The sequence below is a fragment of the Pogona vitticeps genome, chromosome 1, assembly GCF_051106095.1.
Source record: "Pogona vitticeps strain Pit_001003342236 chromosome 1, PviZW2.1, whole genome shotgun sequence".
NCBI classification, from domain to species: Eukaryota; Metazoa; Chordata; class Lepidosauria; order Squamata; family Agamidae; genus Pogona; species Pogona vitticeps.
The window spans coordinates 95,102,261-95,121,283 of record NC_135783.1 but is presented as its reverse complement, the minus strand read 5'-3'; the positions used below and the strand labels follow the sequence as shown (position 1 = coordinate 95,121,283).

The following is a 19,023-nucleotide window of genomic DNA, read 5'->3' as shown; positions in this document are numbered from 1 at the left end:
ATTGCGGGCCTTTTTGTTTTTTTATCATTCTGAATCAAACTGAGCTGCTCTCCCTCTGACGGGTAAAACAACCAAAATCCTTGACAGAAGAGTCTCGCGCAGGGGCTTGTTTATCTCCTGAGCTGTCATTCACACCGAAGTCCCGCCCTCCAATCTTTTCTCTTCTCCCCCGTTGGTCAGGGGTTGTCCCACCTCCCCGCCCTCTATCACAAAGGCGGCCAAAACTCTAAAAGGCAGACGTTGAATGCTTTGTCAATCAGTTGAAAGGGTGGAGCTTTGGGCCAAGTATGAGTGGAAATGTCTGTTGATGCTGAAGCTGCTTTTCTTCTGTACCCCTTCCCGTGATGCTAGAAGGCTTCGTCTTTCCCGCCCTTCCTCCCCACATTTCCTCAGCACTTTGATCAGGGCTCTGGTCACGTGCCTCTTTCCCGCTTGCGCCTCCTCAGGTTGGGCGCAACATTGTGTATTCCCTGGGAAATGTTGTGGCAGCCTGTGTTGCAAGCAGAGGGAGAGAGAACAAGAGGAAGTGTTGTTTTTTAAAAAGAAAAATACAATAAAAATAGCAGGTATAGATAGTTGAGAGCCAGTATGGTGTAGAAGACAGGAGGGCCTGGCCTGCTCTGGTCCATGGGGTCAGGAAGAGTAGCGCACAACTAAACAACAAAATGATGTAGATAGTGATGGCCTAGGATAGGACTTAGAGATGTGAATAAAAATTCCTGCTCAAGCATGGTAACCTGTGGGGCCGGCAACAGGGAAGCCACCCCTCCATGTCAACCTGAAACCCCTATTAAGGATGTCTTAGGCAGATGTAACTTGATGGCACAAAACACACATCTAGGTTGTTAGTCTTAAGAGCTGGAAGGCTGAGGTGTTCTGCTGACAGCACCTCAGCTACCAAATGCAGAAAATGGGACAACTTTATTGTACCACTAAAAATTGTCTGCCCTTGGAAGCTTCTCAACCAGATAGGTTCCAGAAGGCCTGGAGGGGAGAAGTTATCTGACTTATCTGATCAGCAAGCTTCTCAAAGCTCAGATTGACAGGTGGTACACTGAGATGGCCTCGGTGGTTGGCACAATTGCTCCCAAACTCTCTGCTTCAGACCATGGCTCTCCCTCTGGTTTATGGAGGAGTTATGGGCTATGAAGTTAATTAGGAGATGGCTGGAGAGCTAGTGGAGGGGAAATCCATTGCAGAATACTTTAGCTGTGGTTAGGGGTCTGACCAGGAGGTATCCCAATGCCTTATGATTCGCAAAAACGTATTTTAATATTAGGATAACTGGCGGGGCTGTGAACCAGCAAGCAGAACCTTTCTGAGTGGTTTGCAGTCTCACTAATCCTGGTCAAAAATGGCCTCACCCAGTGATTTCACCTGGTATAAGTTTGTAATCTTTTTAAAATCAAAAATTGAAGCCATCCAATGTGATCTCAACCCCACAGCCAATTTAGCTGATCAGATTGAGATATTTTGTGCATCCTCTTCATCAGCCCGGTTAGACATTGGAGATGTCCAAGGCATTGGTATGCTGCAGATCTGCCATCTCAGTCCTCAATCCATGCCCATCATGGCTTTTGGAAGCTGTCAACACCATGGATTGGGCCATAAATATTATAAATGCTTCACTGCTCCTTACTTGTGTGAAAGAAATCATCATATGGTCCATCCTAAAATGGCTGAATTTAACCATTTGCTAATATCCTGTTTAGGAGCAAATTGATCAAGTGGATTGTAGCGAACCAGCTCGTCATACCTGGAAAGGAGGACTATCTAGATCCATTCCAGTTTGAGTTCAGACCATGCCATGGAACTGAGACAGCACAATGCTGTCCTTCTGGACAGACTGGCAGGGGTAGGGATCAGTGGTCTAGTGTTCAGCTAGATCCCAGATTGTGGCTGTGACCAGGTAAATTTTTAACCAGGTGAGGCTGATTGTTGAGTTGCATCCCTACCTGGATGGGAGGAGGGCAGGCAGAAAACATCAGTACATATGCTGGTAATCTCAAAGATCGACTGCTCTCTATGTGCGGCTTCCCTAGATACTGACCCAGAAACTTCAACAGGGGCAGAATGTAGTAGCCAGGCTGGTGTGAAATGTGAGTAATTTTGATACATCTGCCCCATCCTGGCCCACCTGCACTAGTTGTCTGTCTTGTTCCAGGCCAGGTTCGTGTTAGTTCTTACCCATAAAGCCCTTCAGTTTGGGACCTCACTACTTGTTGAAGCATCTTTCCCTAAGAACATCAGTCCATATGACCAAATTCTCTCAGGCCATATTCCTATACCTGTAGGTCGCCACACTGAGAGAGGCCAGGAAGACATCCACTAGAAACCAGGCTTTCTCAGTTGTGGCCCCATCCCTATGGAATGGGCTCATGGTGTAGCTGCACCTGGCCCCTTCCCTTGCAGCTTTTAGGATGCCCAAATCAAGGCTGTTCACCAAACACTTTGAGGGCAACCTCTCTTAATGTACTATGGATTTGCTATTTTGATGTTTCCCATTCTACCATCAATTTGTTTTTTTTTAGTGGTCTTAATAAAGGTGTTGCATTCCTCTAGTTTTGTATTGTGTAACAACTGAACACCTTCCTTTGGTTTGGTCTGGTTTTGAAACTGAAGTCACCTACCAAAGACCATGTTAGAGTATTTGTTCTTCCCAGATAAAAGGTTTGGAGTTAAGAGAGGAGAATCAGCCATCTAGTGTGGCTTGAAAACTGACGTAGATAAATGTTTCATTATGCAGAATATCAGACAAAAATAAAATAAAAATACTAAGACAGAAACACTGTGGCACCTTACAGACTACCTATTGTATTTCAATGTGAGCTTTCCTGGATCAAGCAAACTTCCTCAGACGTTTAAGTGAGACTATATGACTGACATATTTATGTATGGTCCCTTCATGACCAAGGGAGAATACAGACAATGAAGTTTGTTATCAAGAACAAATTCATTTTTTACTTACCTATCAGTTAATCCCATCTCTTCCTAAGGGTTTCCGATAAACACCAACACTCAAGAGGCATTAATAAATTAGTAAAAAATTTACTTCATATGCAAATCTGCACCTATGCTAAAAACAATAGGAGTAAGTCATAGCCAAGCATAAAAATTACAAAGGCTTGAAATATATGCTTTCCCTTCTCAAAGAGGTACAGAGATTTACACATTTAAAGAGTCCTTCACACACCAAACAATATTAAGAGAGAATTCCCAACTTAAATGGTTAGATATTTACCTTTTACTTCATAATTTTATTAATTAGCATTTTGCACATGCCTTGGGGATTGATACACTCAGTAAATATATCAGTTACATTTTACTTGAGCTTTTATTTCTTCCCTAAAATCTTAAGTATTTCGTCCTGTTCTCTATTAGGAAGGATTACATTAATTCTGATTATTTCTAGAAAATAATGGACATTTTAGGATTTTTAAAAAAAAAATCTGCAGTAATTTGTCTGTAAACAAAGAATGTTCTGCACTCTTTCACCTTTCTCACATCTCAGACTATACTCTGCTGCTGTGTTCCTGGAAAGTACCAGCTTTACCTCCTAACCTTGATTTAGAATCTTAATCTTGTCTGTCACATTAGTTAGCAATGCAGGACATAATATATTTGCAGGATTAGTCACCAGCAGGATATAGACAAGATAACATCCTGATTCTGTCTCTTGGTCTATATACAGTTGGGATAACACCTTACCCTCTTACCAAGTGGCTATTTTGAGCTCCTGTGTGATCTTCCAATTAATACTAAAACACACCCAACAACAATCACCTTTACATTCAGAAAAAGATACATAAGGATAAACAAATCTAGTTTATGGGCCACATGCCTATCCCTTATTGTGCCCCAGGTCCCTGTCCCCTCTGGATTTTTCAGGGGGAAAGTTGCTTTCTTTTTTATAGGCATTTTCCCCCACATGCCTTGTTCACAAGTAAAACTATACTCCCAGAAGCCTCTGGAAAGTATGATCCTGCTTGTAAGTGAGAAACCTAGGACGTATGCACTTTGTTCTTAAAATAAAACCTGTATGGGGGGAATTTACCCTAATATTGCTATCACAACTAAATTTCACCATTACTGAAAACCTGCATTCCTTGTAACAAGATAGAATCTGGCTGCACAATGCTTCCTGCAGTTCCAGAAGGAACATGCACAAAGAAGACACACCTTAGTTTTAAAAGGAAAAACTGCAGAGGTTTTTTTTTGTCAGCTTACAAAAGACAAACAAAAGTATTATGACTTTAGTGTATTCAGGAAGTTTCACCAAATACATGTGTTACTTCAGTTGGCAGTCACATATACACATGAGGGTGACAGGAGATAATAAACACTGGGCACAGAAGGAACTGAAATACATACAGAGGCTGTGGTAGGTAATAATTATCTTATTCTAATTGTGTGCTATCAAGTCAAATCTGACTTATGGCAACCCTTTTCAGTTTTCCAGGTAAAGAGTACTTAGGAGTCATTTACCATTCTCTTCTTTTGGGCCGCCCTGGGGCTGTGCAACTTGCCTAAGGCCACACAGGCTGGCTCTTCTTCCTAGAGGCACAATGGGGAATTCCACTCCCAATCTCTTGCTCCACAGACACCTAACTTACTCAGCTATCCAGCCAGCTACAGTAATTACTACCTTGACCATTGACCTTGACCTGTCACAAAACAAGTTCATCAGCGCAATAATCTATTGTCTTCTATTGATGAATTAAGTAAAAGGCGAAAGATTTATACGATCTGAAGAGAAACCAGAGTATTAAGAATTAAGAATTGTGTGATAATGAAACAGTGTATTTATTCCAACAACAATTAACAGGTTAACCTGGTTAATTTTTTTCAACTAATGCTGAAACCTGCCTTTGAAGTTATTTTCAAGATGGCCTCTTTGAGGTCAATTACAGCATCTTCTGGGGTCCTAAACATTCTCCCACTTTCCCAGACATTGCCATTTCCAATGCCAATTTTCTGTCAGTTTATTCATTTGCATGTAGCACTGGTGGATAACTTGTCGCTCTCCAAATGTATTTTGTTTGCAGCTTACATCATCCCTCATCATACTTCTGCTGGTTATAAGAATCATGGAGTTGCATTCCCATAACAACCAGAGGCCACAAATTGTTATCTTGTGAGGAGGAGTCAGACCTTTCTATATAGCATAGTATTGTTTATTAATGATGTATTTGGAGATGAGCAAGGGTGCAGATTCTGGATGTAGTAGCAACATGATTATGCTCAGAAATACTGCTGGACAAAGTTAGTATCTCAATCTGCCACAGACTCTTAATTACAGTGGTGCCTTGACTTACGAACGTCCCGACTTATGGCCATTTTGAGTTATGACCAGCTCAGGCTGCAAAATTTTGCTTCGACTTACGGCTGGAGCTTTGAGTTACAACCAGAAAAAGGCAGGGGGAAAAGGCAGGAAATTCAAATTGCTGACCATTGGTAGGTAAAGAGGCTGCTTGTTTGTAGCTCTTTCGCCCCAGTGCTTAGAGTGAGTGCAATGGGAGGAGGCTTCGGACTACCTGGTAAGGTAAGGCGCAGCTTTCTGCTTTTTAAAAAAACTGTTCTGGGTGGGTTTTGCAGCGTGGTTTTGGACTGGGGGGTATGTTTCTGTACTGTGATGGGTCTTGGGGACTTTCTTTGTTTATTGGGTTTTCCCCCCATTTCCAATGAGTCTTGCGGGGTTTGGTTGCTTTCTGGTTCTCCCCCCCCATTTTCGATGGGTCCTGGGGGTTTGCTTGCTTTTTGGGGGTTTTCCCCCGTTTCCGATGGGTTTTGTGGGTTTGGTTGCTTTTTGGTTCCCCCCATTTCCGACGGGTCTTGTGGGGTTTGGTTGCTTTTTGGGTTCCCCCCAATTTCCAATGGGTCTTGCACACTCTGCTTGCTTTTTGCTTTGCTTTCTTTGCATTTCCGGTGGGTCTTGCACACTCTGCTTGCTTTTTGCTTTGCTTTCTTTGCATTTCCGCTGGGTCTTGCATGCTCTGCTCGCTTTTTGCTTTGCTTTCTTTGCATTTCCAATAGGTCTTGCACACTTTGCTTGCTTTTCTCTTTCCCCCCCCCCGGCCCGAAGGGATTAATTGCATTTCCAATGGGTCTTGCAGTTTTTTTGTGATTTGTTTTCTTCGGCCAGAACGGATTAATTGCATTTCAATGCATTCCTATGGGAAATGGTGCTTCAACTTACAACCATTTCAAGTTATGACCAGAGTTCTGGAACCAATTAAGTTAGTAAGTCGAGGCACCACTGTACTAATTTGGACTCTGGAAGCAAAGTCTTATTATCTAGGATGATCTGTGTATCACTGATAAGTCAACTGAGTGGTTTTAACTGGGAATGCCAGATGATGGCAAGCAGTATTCTTTTATGTTATTTCTTTTGCATATTCTCTGTAGTAAATTATTTGTGAGCACCAGACAAGCCTAATTGACCTGGCTTTTCTCCTGCAGGTTGTTAAGTGAATATACAGTAACAGTCTGAGAATGCTAGATTTTAATACTTCAGGAATGTGTAAGATTGTATCATGGAGCTTATGTGTAGGTAATCAGTTTTGTAGAGTGTTCTAAATAGAAGCTGAATGCATTAAAGTAGCTGTCTGTAGGTTTCTGGCTCACAAGATCAGAAAAGTTGTGTCATCCTTGCCCTATATTGCCTTATGAACCAGCAGAAGCTTGGTTAATTGATCTGTGTCTTGAGCCACAACAATTTTTTGCAGACTTTAGCTGGCAAGAAACAGTAATATTCTCACACTCTTTACCATCATTATACTCATCTTAGTATGGTAGTACAATGTGACAAAATTATGTAACAATTGTGGGTTTGGAACTGCAACATTATAGAAGTTACCAAAAAATTAATTTATCAGAAATCAGACATGCAGTAATGATGGGGAACTTGAGATGCCTGGCTCAGATAAAAGGGGTTTGGGGTATGAGAGAAAAATACTCATCTATGGGCATGTTAAGATTTCTGTCAGCAGATAAACCTGCCTAGGGTTGTTTTGGAAATTGAGATATCAGTTGGAGATATAAAGTTTGAGTTTTATGGCGTTGCAATTTTTAAAAGTATTAAAGTGAAGGGCTTAAGTGTCCTCTCCTTTTCTTTCTTTCTTTCTTTCTTTCTTTCTTTCTTTCTTTCTTTCTTTCTTTCTTTCTTTCTTTCTTTCTTTCTTTCTTTCTTTCTTTCTTTCTTTCTTTCTTTTCTTTCTTTCTTCCTTCCTTTCCTTCCTTTCTTTCTTTCCTTTCTTTCTCTTTCTTTCTTTCTTTCTTTTTTAATTTCTTTCTTTCTTTCTTTTTTAATTTCTTTCTTTCTTTCTGCTGCAAATTGAATCCTGAGCATGGAACGTATCTGTTAAGGCAGCAGTCTTGCATTCCACCTTCCTCATGTGTAAACCAACATGAGACAAGCTTAATTTAAAAAAATAATTCTGATCTTAAACTAACAGCTTTTTAAAATAATTAGATATATGTTTAGAAATGTCTAGTTTCTTAGAATATGCTAAAGTATTTTCAAGTAAATTAAGAAATTCACTATGCAAAATATTAAGGGACTCTACTAGATGATAAGTATACATAAACATCTCCTTTATCCCAAGAGATTCATCTTGTTATTCCGTTTTCCCAGTTTTTAAAAAGTTGTTTACAGGGATACTTAATTTGCTTGGCTGGTTATGTTCTGCTTTCTCTAGATTATTTTGATTGTTTTTAATTTGGTTTTTAACTTGCTGGTAGCTACTCTCTAATCTTATATCAGTGCACAACACAGTATGGCCAGAGGCAGAATATAGAGTAACAGCCCATAAGGCTGGTGAGGTGATTCTGGCCTTTAAAGGAGAATACCCTCATAGTAAAAATGCAATATTAATAAATTAAATAATCAACAATTGGCAACCATTTTGTAACACCTGTTATCAACCACTAAAGAGATAGCTGCCACACTCTGCTTAATATTTACTTACTTACTTGTTTGTTTGTTTGTTTGTTTGTTTGTTTGTTTGTTTGTTTAATTTATACCCCGCCTATCTGGTCTACTTGACCACTCTAGGCATAGTTGGATGAGCTTTGCCTTGTAAGAGCAGAAAGGTGAGATTCAATTCTTTCTTTAAACAGATAACAAAAATTCTAAATTAGACTTGTTAATTCCTACTTAAGAGAGCTAAGAACACAATCATAATTAATAAATTCATGCTTAACAGGTGAGGGATTTCAGCTATTAGAAAAGATCAACCACAGAACAATTGGAGCTGGAAAAGAAAAAAACAGTATGCAAGATTATCCACTGAAAGTTTAGAACCACATTATTACTGGCTAAGGCATACAATAATAGATGTTAGGTGAGTGATCCTAGAAATGGCAATCCATAATTTATGGTGTCATACACAAATGGGTCATATCTAGTCAATATGTGTCTAATCCCACAACTGGGATACTCCCAACAGGATCTCTGGATCTTAAAGAATGGGTGGACAACTCAGTGTCCTAACATACCCCTACTTTTATCTTACCACACTCCCAGCTGTATTGGATTCATATTGATTATAGCAGAATGAATGTAAGAACCCATATTTAAGCACACTTACTGAAGTAGCATAGTTCATCTTATTTCCATAGAGCTTTTTATATTATGTCTCCTCTGCACATAGGCCCAGCTCAGAATCTAGTCTGAGCACAAACTATGAACCAGATTGCGGTCTAATGCAAGAATGTTTTCATTTATCAAAGATATCATCAGCAACTATGTTTAGTTTATGACTAGAAGCAAAAGCTTCTTATCTCTCATATGCACAGAGGAGAAGTATACAGGTATTCTATGGTGGGGTATTATGGTTTCCCATCATGTATGAACCATATACATGGTTTACTGTTACATATAAATTAATATTTAAGTGATGGTGGTGGTGTAATCAAAGGCTTGCTAAAACTAGTAAGAAAAGCAATATATTTCCTGAGTATCATCCTTGTAATTCCAATTGCTAAATTCTCATCACTCAATTAAACAAATAGATTCAGGTATCCCTTTACATATTGTTCTTCCTTCTCTTGCACAAACTATCTTGAGATATATTTTTGTACTATAATGCTGAATAGGAATTCAGTATTATAAACCATAATACTGTCATGCTTGGCATGGATTTTTGGAAGTAATCCTAAATTGAAAAATTATATTGTAAGATATTGCACTTTACTGTATTTGGAATAAAATGTACTTTGTTTAGGTTAAAAAGTCTTCCTATCAGTTCGACCCTCTGCCTCCCATTTTATACACGGGGGGGGGGGGAGCGCAACCTACAGCTTTCCAGATGTTGCTAGACTGTTAACTCCTATCATGCTGTACCATTACCGATGCTGGGCAGTGTTGACGGGAGCTGCAGTCCAGTGGACTCTGCGGGCTTACACTTTGACCACTTGACCATCTATATAATTCACATTTGTGGAAATATCTATTTTTGTCAAGTTAATTCATATTGTATCTTAATCTGGGTTGATGTTGGCATCACTGCTTACTTTCTGTTAAAGTAAATGTGTGCATTTTTCTAATTTAACGCACACAGCTCATATATTTTTTGTCAGAGTTGTGCTTCTGAAATACAGATTACATTTTCCCAGCACTTGACTGAAATATTCTTTATTTGCTCTCAGACACTACACAAATTATGCTTACTGCTGTGTACAACATAAATACAAGTCTGAAAGTAACTAGGATGATTCCAGAAACACAAGACTGATCTGACTCTCATGTCAGTACCACTTTGTGAACTTCTAAGTTTTAAGGTATTGATTTTCTGAGGATAATTGTCTGGATTCTGTACTCAGAGAACAATTCTCATGTGGGAATAATCCTGCAGCTACTGTTTATTGCTGCTGGACTCCCTGCCTTTTTGGTGTTTGTTATTCCTCTACATGTCTGAAGAAATGGATTATAATACACAAAAGCTCACAATAAAATAAATAAAATATCTTTAATGTTCAAAGGACTATATTTCTTACATGCTGAAACAGGCTAATATGATTAGGTCTTTGAAACTGCTTTTATTTTGTGAATTTTTAAAAAATATATGCATACACAAAAATATCTCAAGGTGCTGTGGTCCCTTAGGTAGAGGTTGTGAGATAAACATGGAATTATCACACACACAAAAAAGAGTTTCAGAAGGAGCATAGAAAGTTTGCAATCTTAAAAGTTCATACATGACAACAAGCAGCATGGACCACAATGGGAAATACTTCTGAGAAAATATTTATTTATTTAAAGTATTTTTATCCTGCAGCTTACATAATTAAAAACACAATATTAAAAGTTTAAAACAGTAAATTATTAAAATATTTAAAAAGAATAACTTTATATTTAAAAAATGTTAGGTAAAAGCATTACAAGAAACAGATTTAGAAGCAACAAAATATAAACTATCTCGTTTTATGTGTGTCCTAGACAGTCAGATACTAAGGAAAAGCCTGCCTGAAGAGAAAGGTCTTTCCATACTTGCAAAAGAGCAGCAAAGATGGGGCCAGCCTGACCTTCTGTGGGAGGGAGTTCCAAAGTCTGGAAAAAGCAGCAGAGAAAAGGCCCTCTCCTGTCCTCACCAAACATAGCTGTGAAGGTGGTGGGACTTTTCTCATGAGACTACATTTACCACTTCTCTCAAACCTGGGGAAGAGTCACCACTGATGGAATTTCAGTTTGTTCAGTTTAGAACATGTCAGAATGTAAATGACCAGCATTAAGGAGAATCTTGGAATGTAAGTGACTGATTTATTATTACCCAAAGCAAAATTCTTAAAAAGGCATTTCAGTTAAATATGACATTTTTCTACAGCACCATTTCACCACCAACGTAATTTATTTCTTACACTTAAATTGTTCAGTAACTATAATTCTCTGGTACAGGTTGCATGTGCTACTTAAACGTATGAATAGTTAGTTACTCATCTGACATGAACAAACAACTCATGCACAAATGCAAATTTGCTTCACGATTTAATTTTTTCTGCTTTCTGTGTATCATAAACACTGTGTATCACACCCTCATACATTTTTGTTTCCCCTTCGTTCCTCTTCATTTGATATCCACAGTATTCAGACACCATAGGAACCTGTTCCAGGCAGTTTTTCTTGGCAACTGCGTTGTCTAACAAGCTAATTAAAATGAAACCCCTTTTTGAGCAGCTGTAGCTTCTCCCATAAAGTGACTTGAGTACTTTTGATACCACAAGCATGGTTTCTGACATTTATGCTTTTGACAGTATTGAGGTTCTTTGAATACCTTCTGTGTCTCTTACCCCAGCTTTCAGCTCCGTATTGCATATTCGTTTATTTGTTTGCCTGATTGTTTCGTGCTCCCTTATGTGCCAGGCGGGGACGTTGCCTCTGCGTACCGTGCACCTCGCGGTAGGGCACGCAGGCTGGAACGGTCAGTAGCACAGAGCGTGCCCGTAGTGTCTGTCAGACTGCTCGAGTGCCCTATAGGTGAAAGAGATGGGCGGGACTAAGAGGAGAGAGCCCAATAGGGGCGCTGTTCCTAGTACCTGTGTGGCTATAAAAGCTGCTGCGTGGTTCATTTCTCCTCGCTTGCACAGTATGGCCGGCGACATTAGCTAGCGGTCGCTCAACGCTTTTCTCTGTAACAGGGGAACACACGGAATACAAGGAACCGAACCGCATCGCCTGCACGCTTGCCTACTCCGCAGTAATTTTCTTCCATTTCCCTCCTTCCCCTACCCCAAAAAGACTTAACCCACCACCTTTCCCGCAACTGTTCTCTCTCTTTATATGTATATATATATGCCCATATATATGTATATATATACATATTTTCTCTGATAGCTTAATATAAGATTGTCACCCCGTCAAAGGCAAAACCTGCTTGGGACGGGTTGAGACCCAGTGGAGGCGCCCCGGCCTCGGACAGAAGCAACAGTAAAACCAGTTGTGGCTGTTGTAGGTGAGGAGAAGGAGGGCGGCGGCGGCGGCAGCGGCAGCAGCAGTAGTGTGGTTGGGGGTGTCTGTCGTTTAATTTCTGTGGTTGTTGGTTTTGCGGAGTTGTCTCACCATGATGGAGGAGAACGGTGCACACTTCTTCGAAGGAACAGAGAAGCTCCTGGAGGTGTGGTTCGCCTGGCAACAGCCCTCGCCGCAGGAGCCGCACCAGAGCAAGGGGTCCGGCGACCTCCGCACCATTCCCAGGTTAGTTAGTTGGAAACGAATGGGTCGCATGAAGCTGCAAAGGGAAAGGTTTTTGTGGGGGGGGGGGGGAAGAACATGGGTGGGTTGGTTAGTGAAGCGGGTGAGGGGAAAGATATACTCCGCTGGTGGCGCACATGCCCTGGCAGGAGGACGGGCGTGACGCCGGCGCTGCTGGGCGGGAAGTAGGAGGCTAATGGCCGGTAAAGGGGAAGGGCATGGCGGCGACTCCATTCAGAGCGATGATCTGTGTATTTTCCCTAAGGGACGATGTGGGGCTTCCCTAAGCGGAGGGGAAGGATTGTGGCCACTTCCACCCCTCGTGTTGGCGGAGACTTGGGAGTGACGTGTTGGAGTTTCCGCCGGTTCTTTTCGGCTTTGGAAAGGGGGGGGCGGGTTTGCAGGCGGACGAACTGCCGTCGTTAACGGTCGCTATAACGTCCCTCGATGCACGCGGCCCTGGCTTTCGTGCACGACGGTTAGCTGCAGGCCTGGGTCCGCGTTCCAGACCTGCTGGAGATCTGAGAGGAAAGGTGGTTGGATTTGGAGGTGGGGAGGGGAGGGATTCAGAAGTGACCTTGTTACGGCGGGATGTGACCTTCCACATCGGCCCTCTTGAGTTAAGCCGAGCTTTCTCCGCGGCCACCCTCGGCACCACAGAGTGCTTCCTTGTGCGTCCCTGACGACGGAATATATTGCGAGAGAATGTCTCTGGCAGCTTTCTCTCTTCCGCCTCCCCCCCCCGCCTCTTTTTCTTTACCTCTAATAGTAAAGAGTTGTGGGAATTGGTCGCTGCTGTTGCATATACTGTAACCGCTATGGTGCTGGCTGTAGAAAGGCGGGTGAGGTGGTGCGGTGGTTTGGGCCTGCGTGAAACAGTGGCGAATTCCGGCAGTGTGTGGGAGGCCTGTGTAAAGTTTCCGTAGGGGCTTCGTCACGTGTAAATGGTTTGCCGTTGAATTGCCTGAGTTCCTCGGTGAGGAACGATTGTAAGGCTTATGCGAAGACCATTTGCACGTGACGGTGCACATGTGGAGCACCTCTACGGACAAGCTTTCCTGAAGGCTCCCATGTTTTTTTAATGGGTGGCGGGGTTCGCGGGCGCCTGTATTTTCTGTGTGGTTCCAGCTTGGCTTTTATACTCCTGATAACCTTCGGCCAATTTCTCTCTAGGCGCTGCCGTGTTTGTGCCCTGAGTTTGTCTTTGTGGAAGTCTCAGGCCCCGTCATTTCAGACATAGGTCTATCTCGCTCCATTAGCTGTCGGCAAGCTGTATGGGTTGTGTTAGTTTACTGAGGTAGGTGTTATGTTATGGCCCCCTTGTGTTAATTACTGTGAGGAGAGGTCGGGTGTAGGCAGCAGTCGGGGAATCTTTATTAGTGCCATTAGGTGCTTCTCGAATTCAGGCTTTGGTGCAGGGTAGGAAGAGGCCCCTCCTATCTTTTGAAAAATGTGGCTGGAACTGAGATAAACACGTGAGGCTTTTGGCTCAAACCCCAGATGAAGTGGCCTCTCCTTTCCCATTAGCAAGTACAAGCCAATGAGATTGCAGTGTCGTTTCAAGGGTTGGGCCTGGGGCTGTCATCCAGTGGGCATTTCAGGAATGTGGAGGAAAAGCCAGCTCAGCCAACAGAGTGGTGGGGGAAGGGCTGAGCTCTGTGCAGGCTTAAAGGTACATGTGTTTGCATTTTCCTTGGTTTGTGTGAAAAAGACACAAGCCCCTATGTTCTGTATGTAGATTTAGGAATAGGGACCTGTTAAGCACAAGAGCTAGAGCATTAGTGAGGAAGGTTGAGGCAGAAGAGTTGAGTGGAGAGGTTATTTTTGTTAAGTCTTCTGAGTACTTTTGTTTTTGAATTTAATATTTAAAATGCAGTTTGAATTATTGTAATACCATAAGTGTGAAAAATGTGAAGCTTCAGGTTTTCACAGTGGAACAAGCTTTTTAAAGTATTAACCCTTAGCTGCTTCAAACAGCCAGAGGTCTAATAAATTGTGATAATATACCTTTACATTATAGTTTTGGGTTGCTTTCCAGAATTAATAAAATAAGATTTTTCATTGGGACAGAACAATCAAGAGCCCGCAACACAAGCAGAGTAGAAATATAGTGGGTGCATACATGGGAAAGGGGCATATTTAAGAACTGTAGCTGCTCTAGAGAGCTTTTAAAAAAACTTTTAGGGCAAAGGTCTGAAAAGGGTTTTATTAACATCATTGGCCAAGCACATTTTACACAGTAATCTTATTGAGCTTTAGCACATTTAAAGTACAGTATTTACAAAATCCTAAGTGCATTTTCATACTGAAGGTATAAAGATCTTTAAGGCAATTGGGTGCATAAGAGAGTAAAGCAGAAGTGCATGTGCAGGGCAGCTTCTCAGTTTGTCTACTTATGTCAAGTGGACAAGTACTTGCAGTGACTTAGAATGAGGTACTCCTGGAAGGTTCCCAACATCAAAGGAACAGTTTTTGGTAGTTTTGACATCACATAGGGACCATCTAGCTCCATGTACAATATCTAAATATATTTCTAAGTATATTGTTGAGATTATGAAGCTGGTTTCTTTATGTCTTACATTTTGGCTTGAATTAAAGGAAATGGGAGGGGAACACTATTAAAGAAGACATAAAAGTATATTTCAGTATAGTTGAATTCTCTGTGTGACATCTTGAGAAGGATTGTTGTTGGTAGTACACATAACTCTTTGGAATTTGCCCTGCTATAGACTGTTCCACAACATCCCATCAGCATGTTAGGTATGCAGTCAAAATGTCAATAAACTAGACACAGTGAGTGAGCGTGCAAACAATTTGTAATCAGTGATTATATGAAAAAAGATGTTAGGGTTAAATTTGATAAGTCCTCTACTAAACAAAGGGGGGGAAAGAATGTCACTGAACTATTACTGCCTTAGTGTCAGGCCTTCCCATAAGTCTGGTGTCCAGAGCACATCCTGATCACTTATTCTAATTTTTTTTTTTTTGAGGATGCTGTGGACATTTGGAATCTTCTGAATGAAGAGAAATGATATGTCATATTGTTAAGATAGCGGTCTTATTCCAGTATATCTGAGAGCAAGTCCAGTTGCATTCAATGGCCTGTAATCATAATCATTATCATAACCATCTTAGAACTACAGAGCCCATTGTTTAGTAAATTACTTTAGAGTATGCCCATTAAATCAATACAGACTTGGTGTGTCAGCTCTTCCATAGCTTCTGTTGAAATGGGCCTACTGTGTGACTTTAGCATAGTAAGGGACAGAGCAGACCTATTTGAATCAGTGTTTTTTGTAGAGTTGTTTCATAAGCCCCCATAGATTTAGTGGGCTTATTCTTGTCCAGTGTAGTATACTAAGCAATAAAACTTTGGCCAGTGGGAATTATTCTTGAGTAGGCATGCATAGGACTGCATTGTGAATGGTTGGCAGGAATGGGGCTGTTCTGGCAAATAACATCTTTAGCTTTTTTTCTACTCAGCTGCTTTGGGTTCCATGCTGGAATATTAGAAATATTAAATAAATAAATACTGTAGTAAACTTTTTTGAGAATGGAGGCAACTTCAGCCCATCAAGTCACCTAGTCTCTTACCAGTGGCTGTGCTGGCTAGGACTGATGAATGGTAGGCTCTTTCATGTGCTGGTGAACAAACTCTAGAACAAACTATAACCAATTATTATGTAGAGCAAGGTATAAAGAGGCAAATGGTAGGGTGAATTTGCTCTAAATCAAAAACATTGAATTTGTTGACTATTTTAATAAAATCAATTTTTAAAATTAAAATTGTAATTACAATTATGATTTAAATAAATTTGATTTTTTAAAATCATTTATTTTTATTCACCCTGGCAAATGGTCCCTCAGCATTCTGTTTCTGAGTGGGTTGGGATGAGTGAACAAAAATTTCCTGCTTTGGTGAATGACCTGCTTTGTCACATGGCTAGTTGAGCTTCTTGCTGTGTTCTTCTCCTTAAATAGTTTGTCAGCTCGAGGTTATGTTCTGCAAGTTAAGTCATTGCTTGCATCAAGTGCTCTCCTGCTGGTTGCAATAAAATTTGTTGGTTGATTGTCAAAATTTAAAATCACTACAGTGGTGCCCTGCTTAACGATTACCCCACTTGACAATGAATATGCTTCACGACGATGTTTTTGCTATCGCTATTGCGATCGCAACACAATGTTTTAATGGACAAAATCCACTTTGCGACAATCGGTTCCCTGCTTCAGGAACTGATTCTTCGCATTACAACGATCAATACAGCTGATCGTCGGGTTTTCAAAATGGCTGCCGGCTGGTCAAAATGGCTCCCCGCTGTGTTCAGGACGGATTTTCCACTGCACAGTCATCGGAAAATGGCCACCCTATGGAGGATCTTTGCTGGACGCTGAGGTATTTCACCCATTGGAACACATTGAACCGGTTTTCAATGCATTTCAATGGGCTTTTTTATTTCGCCTGACGAGACTTTCGCTCTACAGCGATTTCGCTGGAACGGATTATCCTTGTCAAACAAGGCACCACTGTACTTTAATGAAGTATTGAGCTTCTGACTTAACACTCTGGCTTAGAATAGTAAAGCATACAGCAAACTGCATGATCGATCACAAAACAGTTTATACATCTATTGCGTTCATATCTTTACTTTTCCCCAAGTAGGCTGATGTGTGGTATATATGTTCTCTCTACACAAGTATTTTATCACAATCATCTTTGCAGTAGCTGTGGTTGAGTCCAAGGTTACTCAGTTTCACTGTCTTTGTTCATCTAACTACTGAGGAAACTTGCAGTTTAATTATTGTAATGAAAAAGTATCCATCTGTGACCATATTTGTATTCTTTTTGTTAAATACTACATTCAGTGGTTTTTTTTTTTAAAAAAGATTTTTGTGCATACAAGTTTAGTCTGGAATCTGTTCAGTAGTCTAGTTTTCTGTTTTATGCTGTTGATTTTGCTAAATACAAATGGCTGAAGTCATTCTAGTTCCTGTACACTTGCTCCATCCATAACTTTAAATCCATGTCTTGCTTCTCATTTAGTTGCTAACACTTGAATATAGTTTTTCTTGTCTTTCTGCTAAACCTCCTGTCAGTGTGCTATCACTTGAACATAGTGTGGTATTAGGAATATAAGCATTTGCTGTGCTGCTTTTTGCAAAACACAGGAGTAAGCATATTACACAAAGGATGTAAGCATCTCCCTTACACATGAAGGATTGGGTTTTTACTGCAGCTATTAAGCAGATTTCTCTTCTGTTTTTTTTAAATTCACACATGAGTTATTTTTACAAAGTCTGAATTTGTACAGTATTGCAGTCCCAAAGGTTTGGATGAGGATAAGTAACGAGTTCCTTTTCCTTAATGAGAATTGAGATATTTGGATATGGATCTGGAATATATAAGAATATTACATGATGATAATGATGATAATAATAACAAAATTTATTTATTTAATTTATATCCCACCCATTTAGACCAAAGTCTACTCTGGACGGCTAACAACAGGATTAAAATAAAATAAAACAACAATATTAGTATACTAGAGGATGGCGAAATAAGTTAGGTATCGAAAGGAGGGAAGGCCTATTTGAAGAGCCAGGTCTTAAGTTGGCTCTTAAAAATGCGCAGTGAGGGAGCTAGACAAATTTCTGGGGGAGATTGTTCCAGAACTGAGGAGCCATTGCCGAGAAGGCCCGCTTTCTTCTTCTTCGGGCCTCCCACGGCATTAGGCCCCTCAGCCACCCCTCTTCTGGCCCCATGTAGGTGGTAGAAGGCATTCTGCCAGATTTCGACGTCGTGTTTAGGGCTTTATATGTCATCATTAATACTTTGAAATCAATGCAGAAATGAACAGGTAGCCAATGCAAGGCTGCCAGAGTGGGGGAGATATGTTGATGTTTTCTCACCCCAGTAAGAAGTCTGGCCACTGCATTCTGCACCATTTGAAGCTCTGCATCAATCCCAAAGGTAGCCCCATGTAGAGTGCATTACAGTAGTGTAATCTTGAGACTACAAGCCCGTGGACCAGAGTGGTGAGGGCCCCGACATCAAGACAGGAAGTAGGCGGTGCGGACCACTGATGCTACCTGAGTTTCCACGGTAAGCGCAGATCAAGATGTACCCCCAAGATGTGAACATCAGTCTTCGTGGTGAGAGTCACTTCCCCGAAAGTGAGGGAGTTTCCCAAATCACCAATGTAGATGAGCATTGGGGAGATAATCGAGCCCTGCGGAACCCAACAATTGAGATTCCACTGAGGCAATACACTGTCCCCAAGCCGTACTCTCTGGGGACAGTCCTCCAAGAAGGATTGGAGCCAGGCTAATGCCAGACCACCAATCCCCAGCTCAGAGAGCCTCCCCATAAGGATACCGTGGTCGACGGTATCAAAGGCGGCTGAGAGATCGAGAAAGGCCCGTCGGCCTCCCTCAGGAGGTCTTCAAACAGGGTGACCAGGGTGCTGTTTCCGTACCATTGCGCGTCCTGAAGCCAGACTGAAACGGATCCAGGGTATTGGTTTCATCCAGAAGGGCCTGAAGCTGGTCAGCCACCACCCTCTCTACCACTGTGCTAAGGAAAGAAACATTGGCAACAGGCCTATAATTGCCAAGATAAGCATTTCTATTTACAGAGTATCGTGTTCTCTACAACAGAATAGATATGGCTCTTTCTTTTCCAGACAGCAGCAAAATGCCTTTTCATGCTAATAGCCAAGCTACCACTGCATGCTTTTCTAGCTCCAAGCCCATGTTATTCAAGCGTTATTTTGAGACAATGGGCGCCTCAGAATCTGTCTTAAATACTAGAGCTCATTTCTGAATTGTGTGCTAAACAA

The 19,023-nt window shown here is 41.3% G+C and overlaps 1 protein-coding gene across 4 annotated transcripts in view; it reads left to right on the top strand.

The window, feature by feature from the left end:
• The first annotated feature begins 68 nt into the window (after positions 1–68).
• The window catches only part of AMD1 (adenosylmethionine decarboxylase 1), a 43,843-nt gene continuing 24,888 nt past the window's right edge, over positions 69–19,023 (top strand). The window contains exons 1-2 of one of the 4 annotated variants that reach the window (XM_020805335.3): positions 69–11,948; positions 12,047–12,190. In XM_020805335.3, coding sequence (XP_020660994.1) covers positions 12,057–12,190 — 134 coding nt within the window. In that variant the 5' untranslated portion in view covers positions 69–11,948; positions 12,047–12,056. Of the gene's footprint in view, positions 11,949–12,046; positions 12,191–12,594; positions 12,721–13,038; positions 13,860–19,023 lie in introns of those variants that run through there. The other 3 variants (XM_078385069.1, XM_078385066.1, XM_020805336.3) reach the window with 3 other exon arrangements.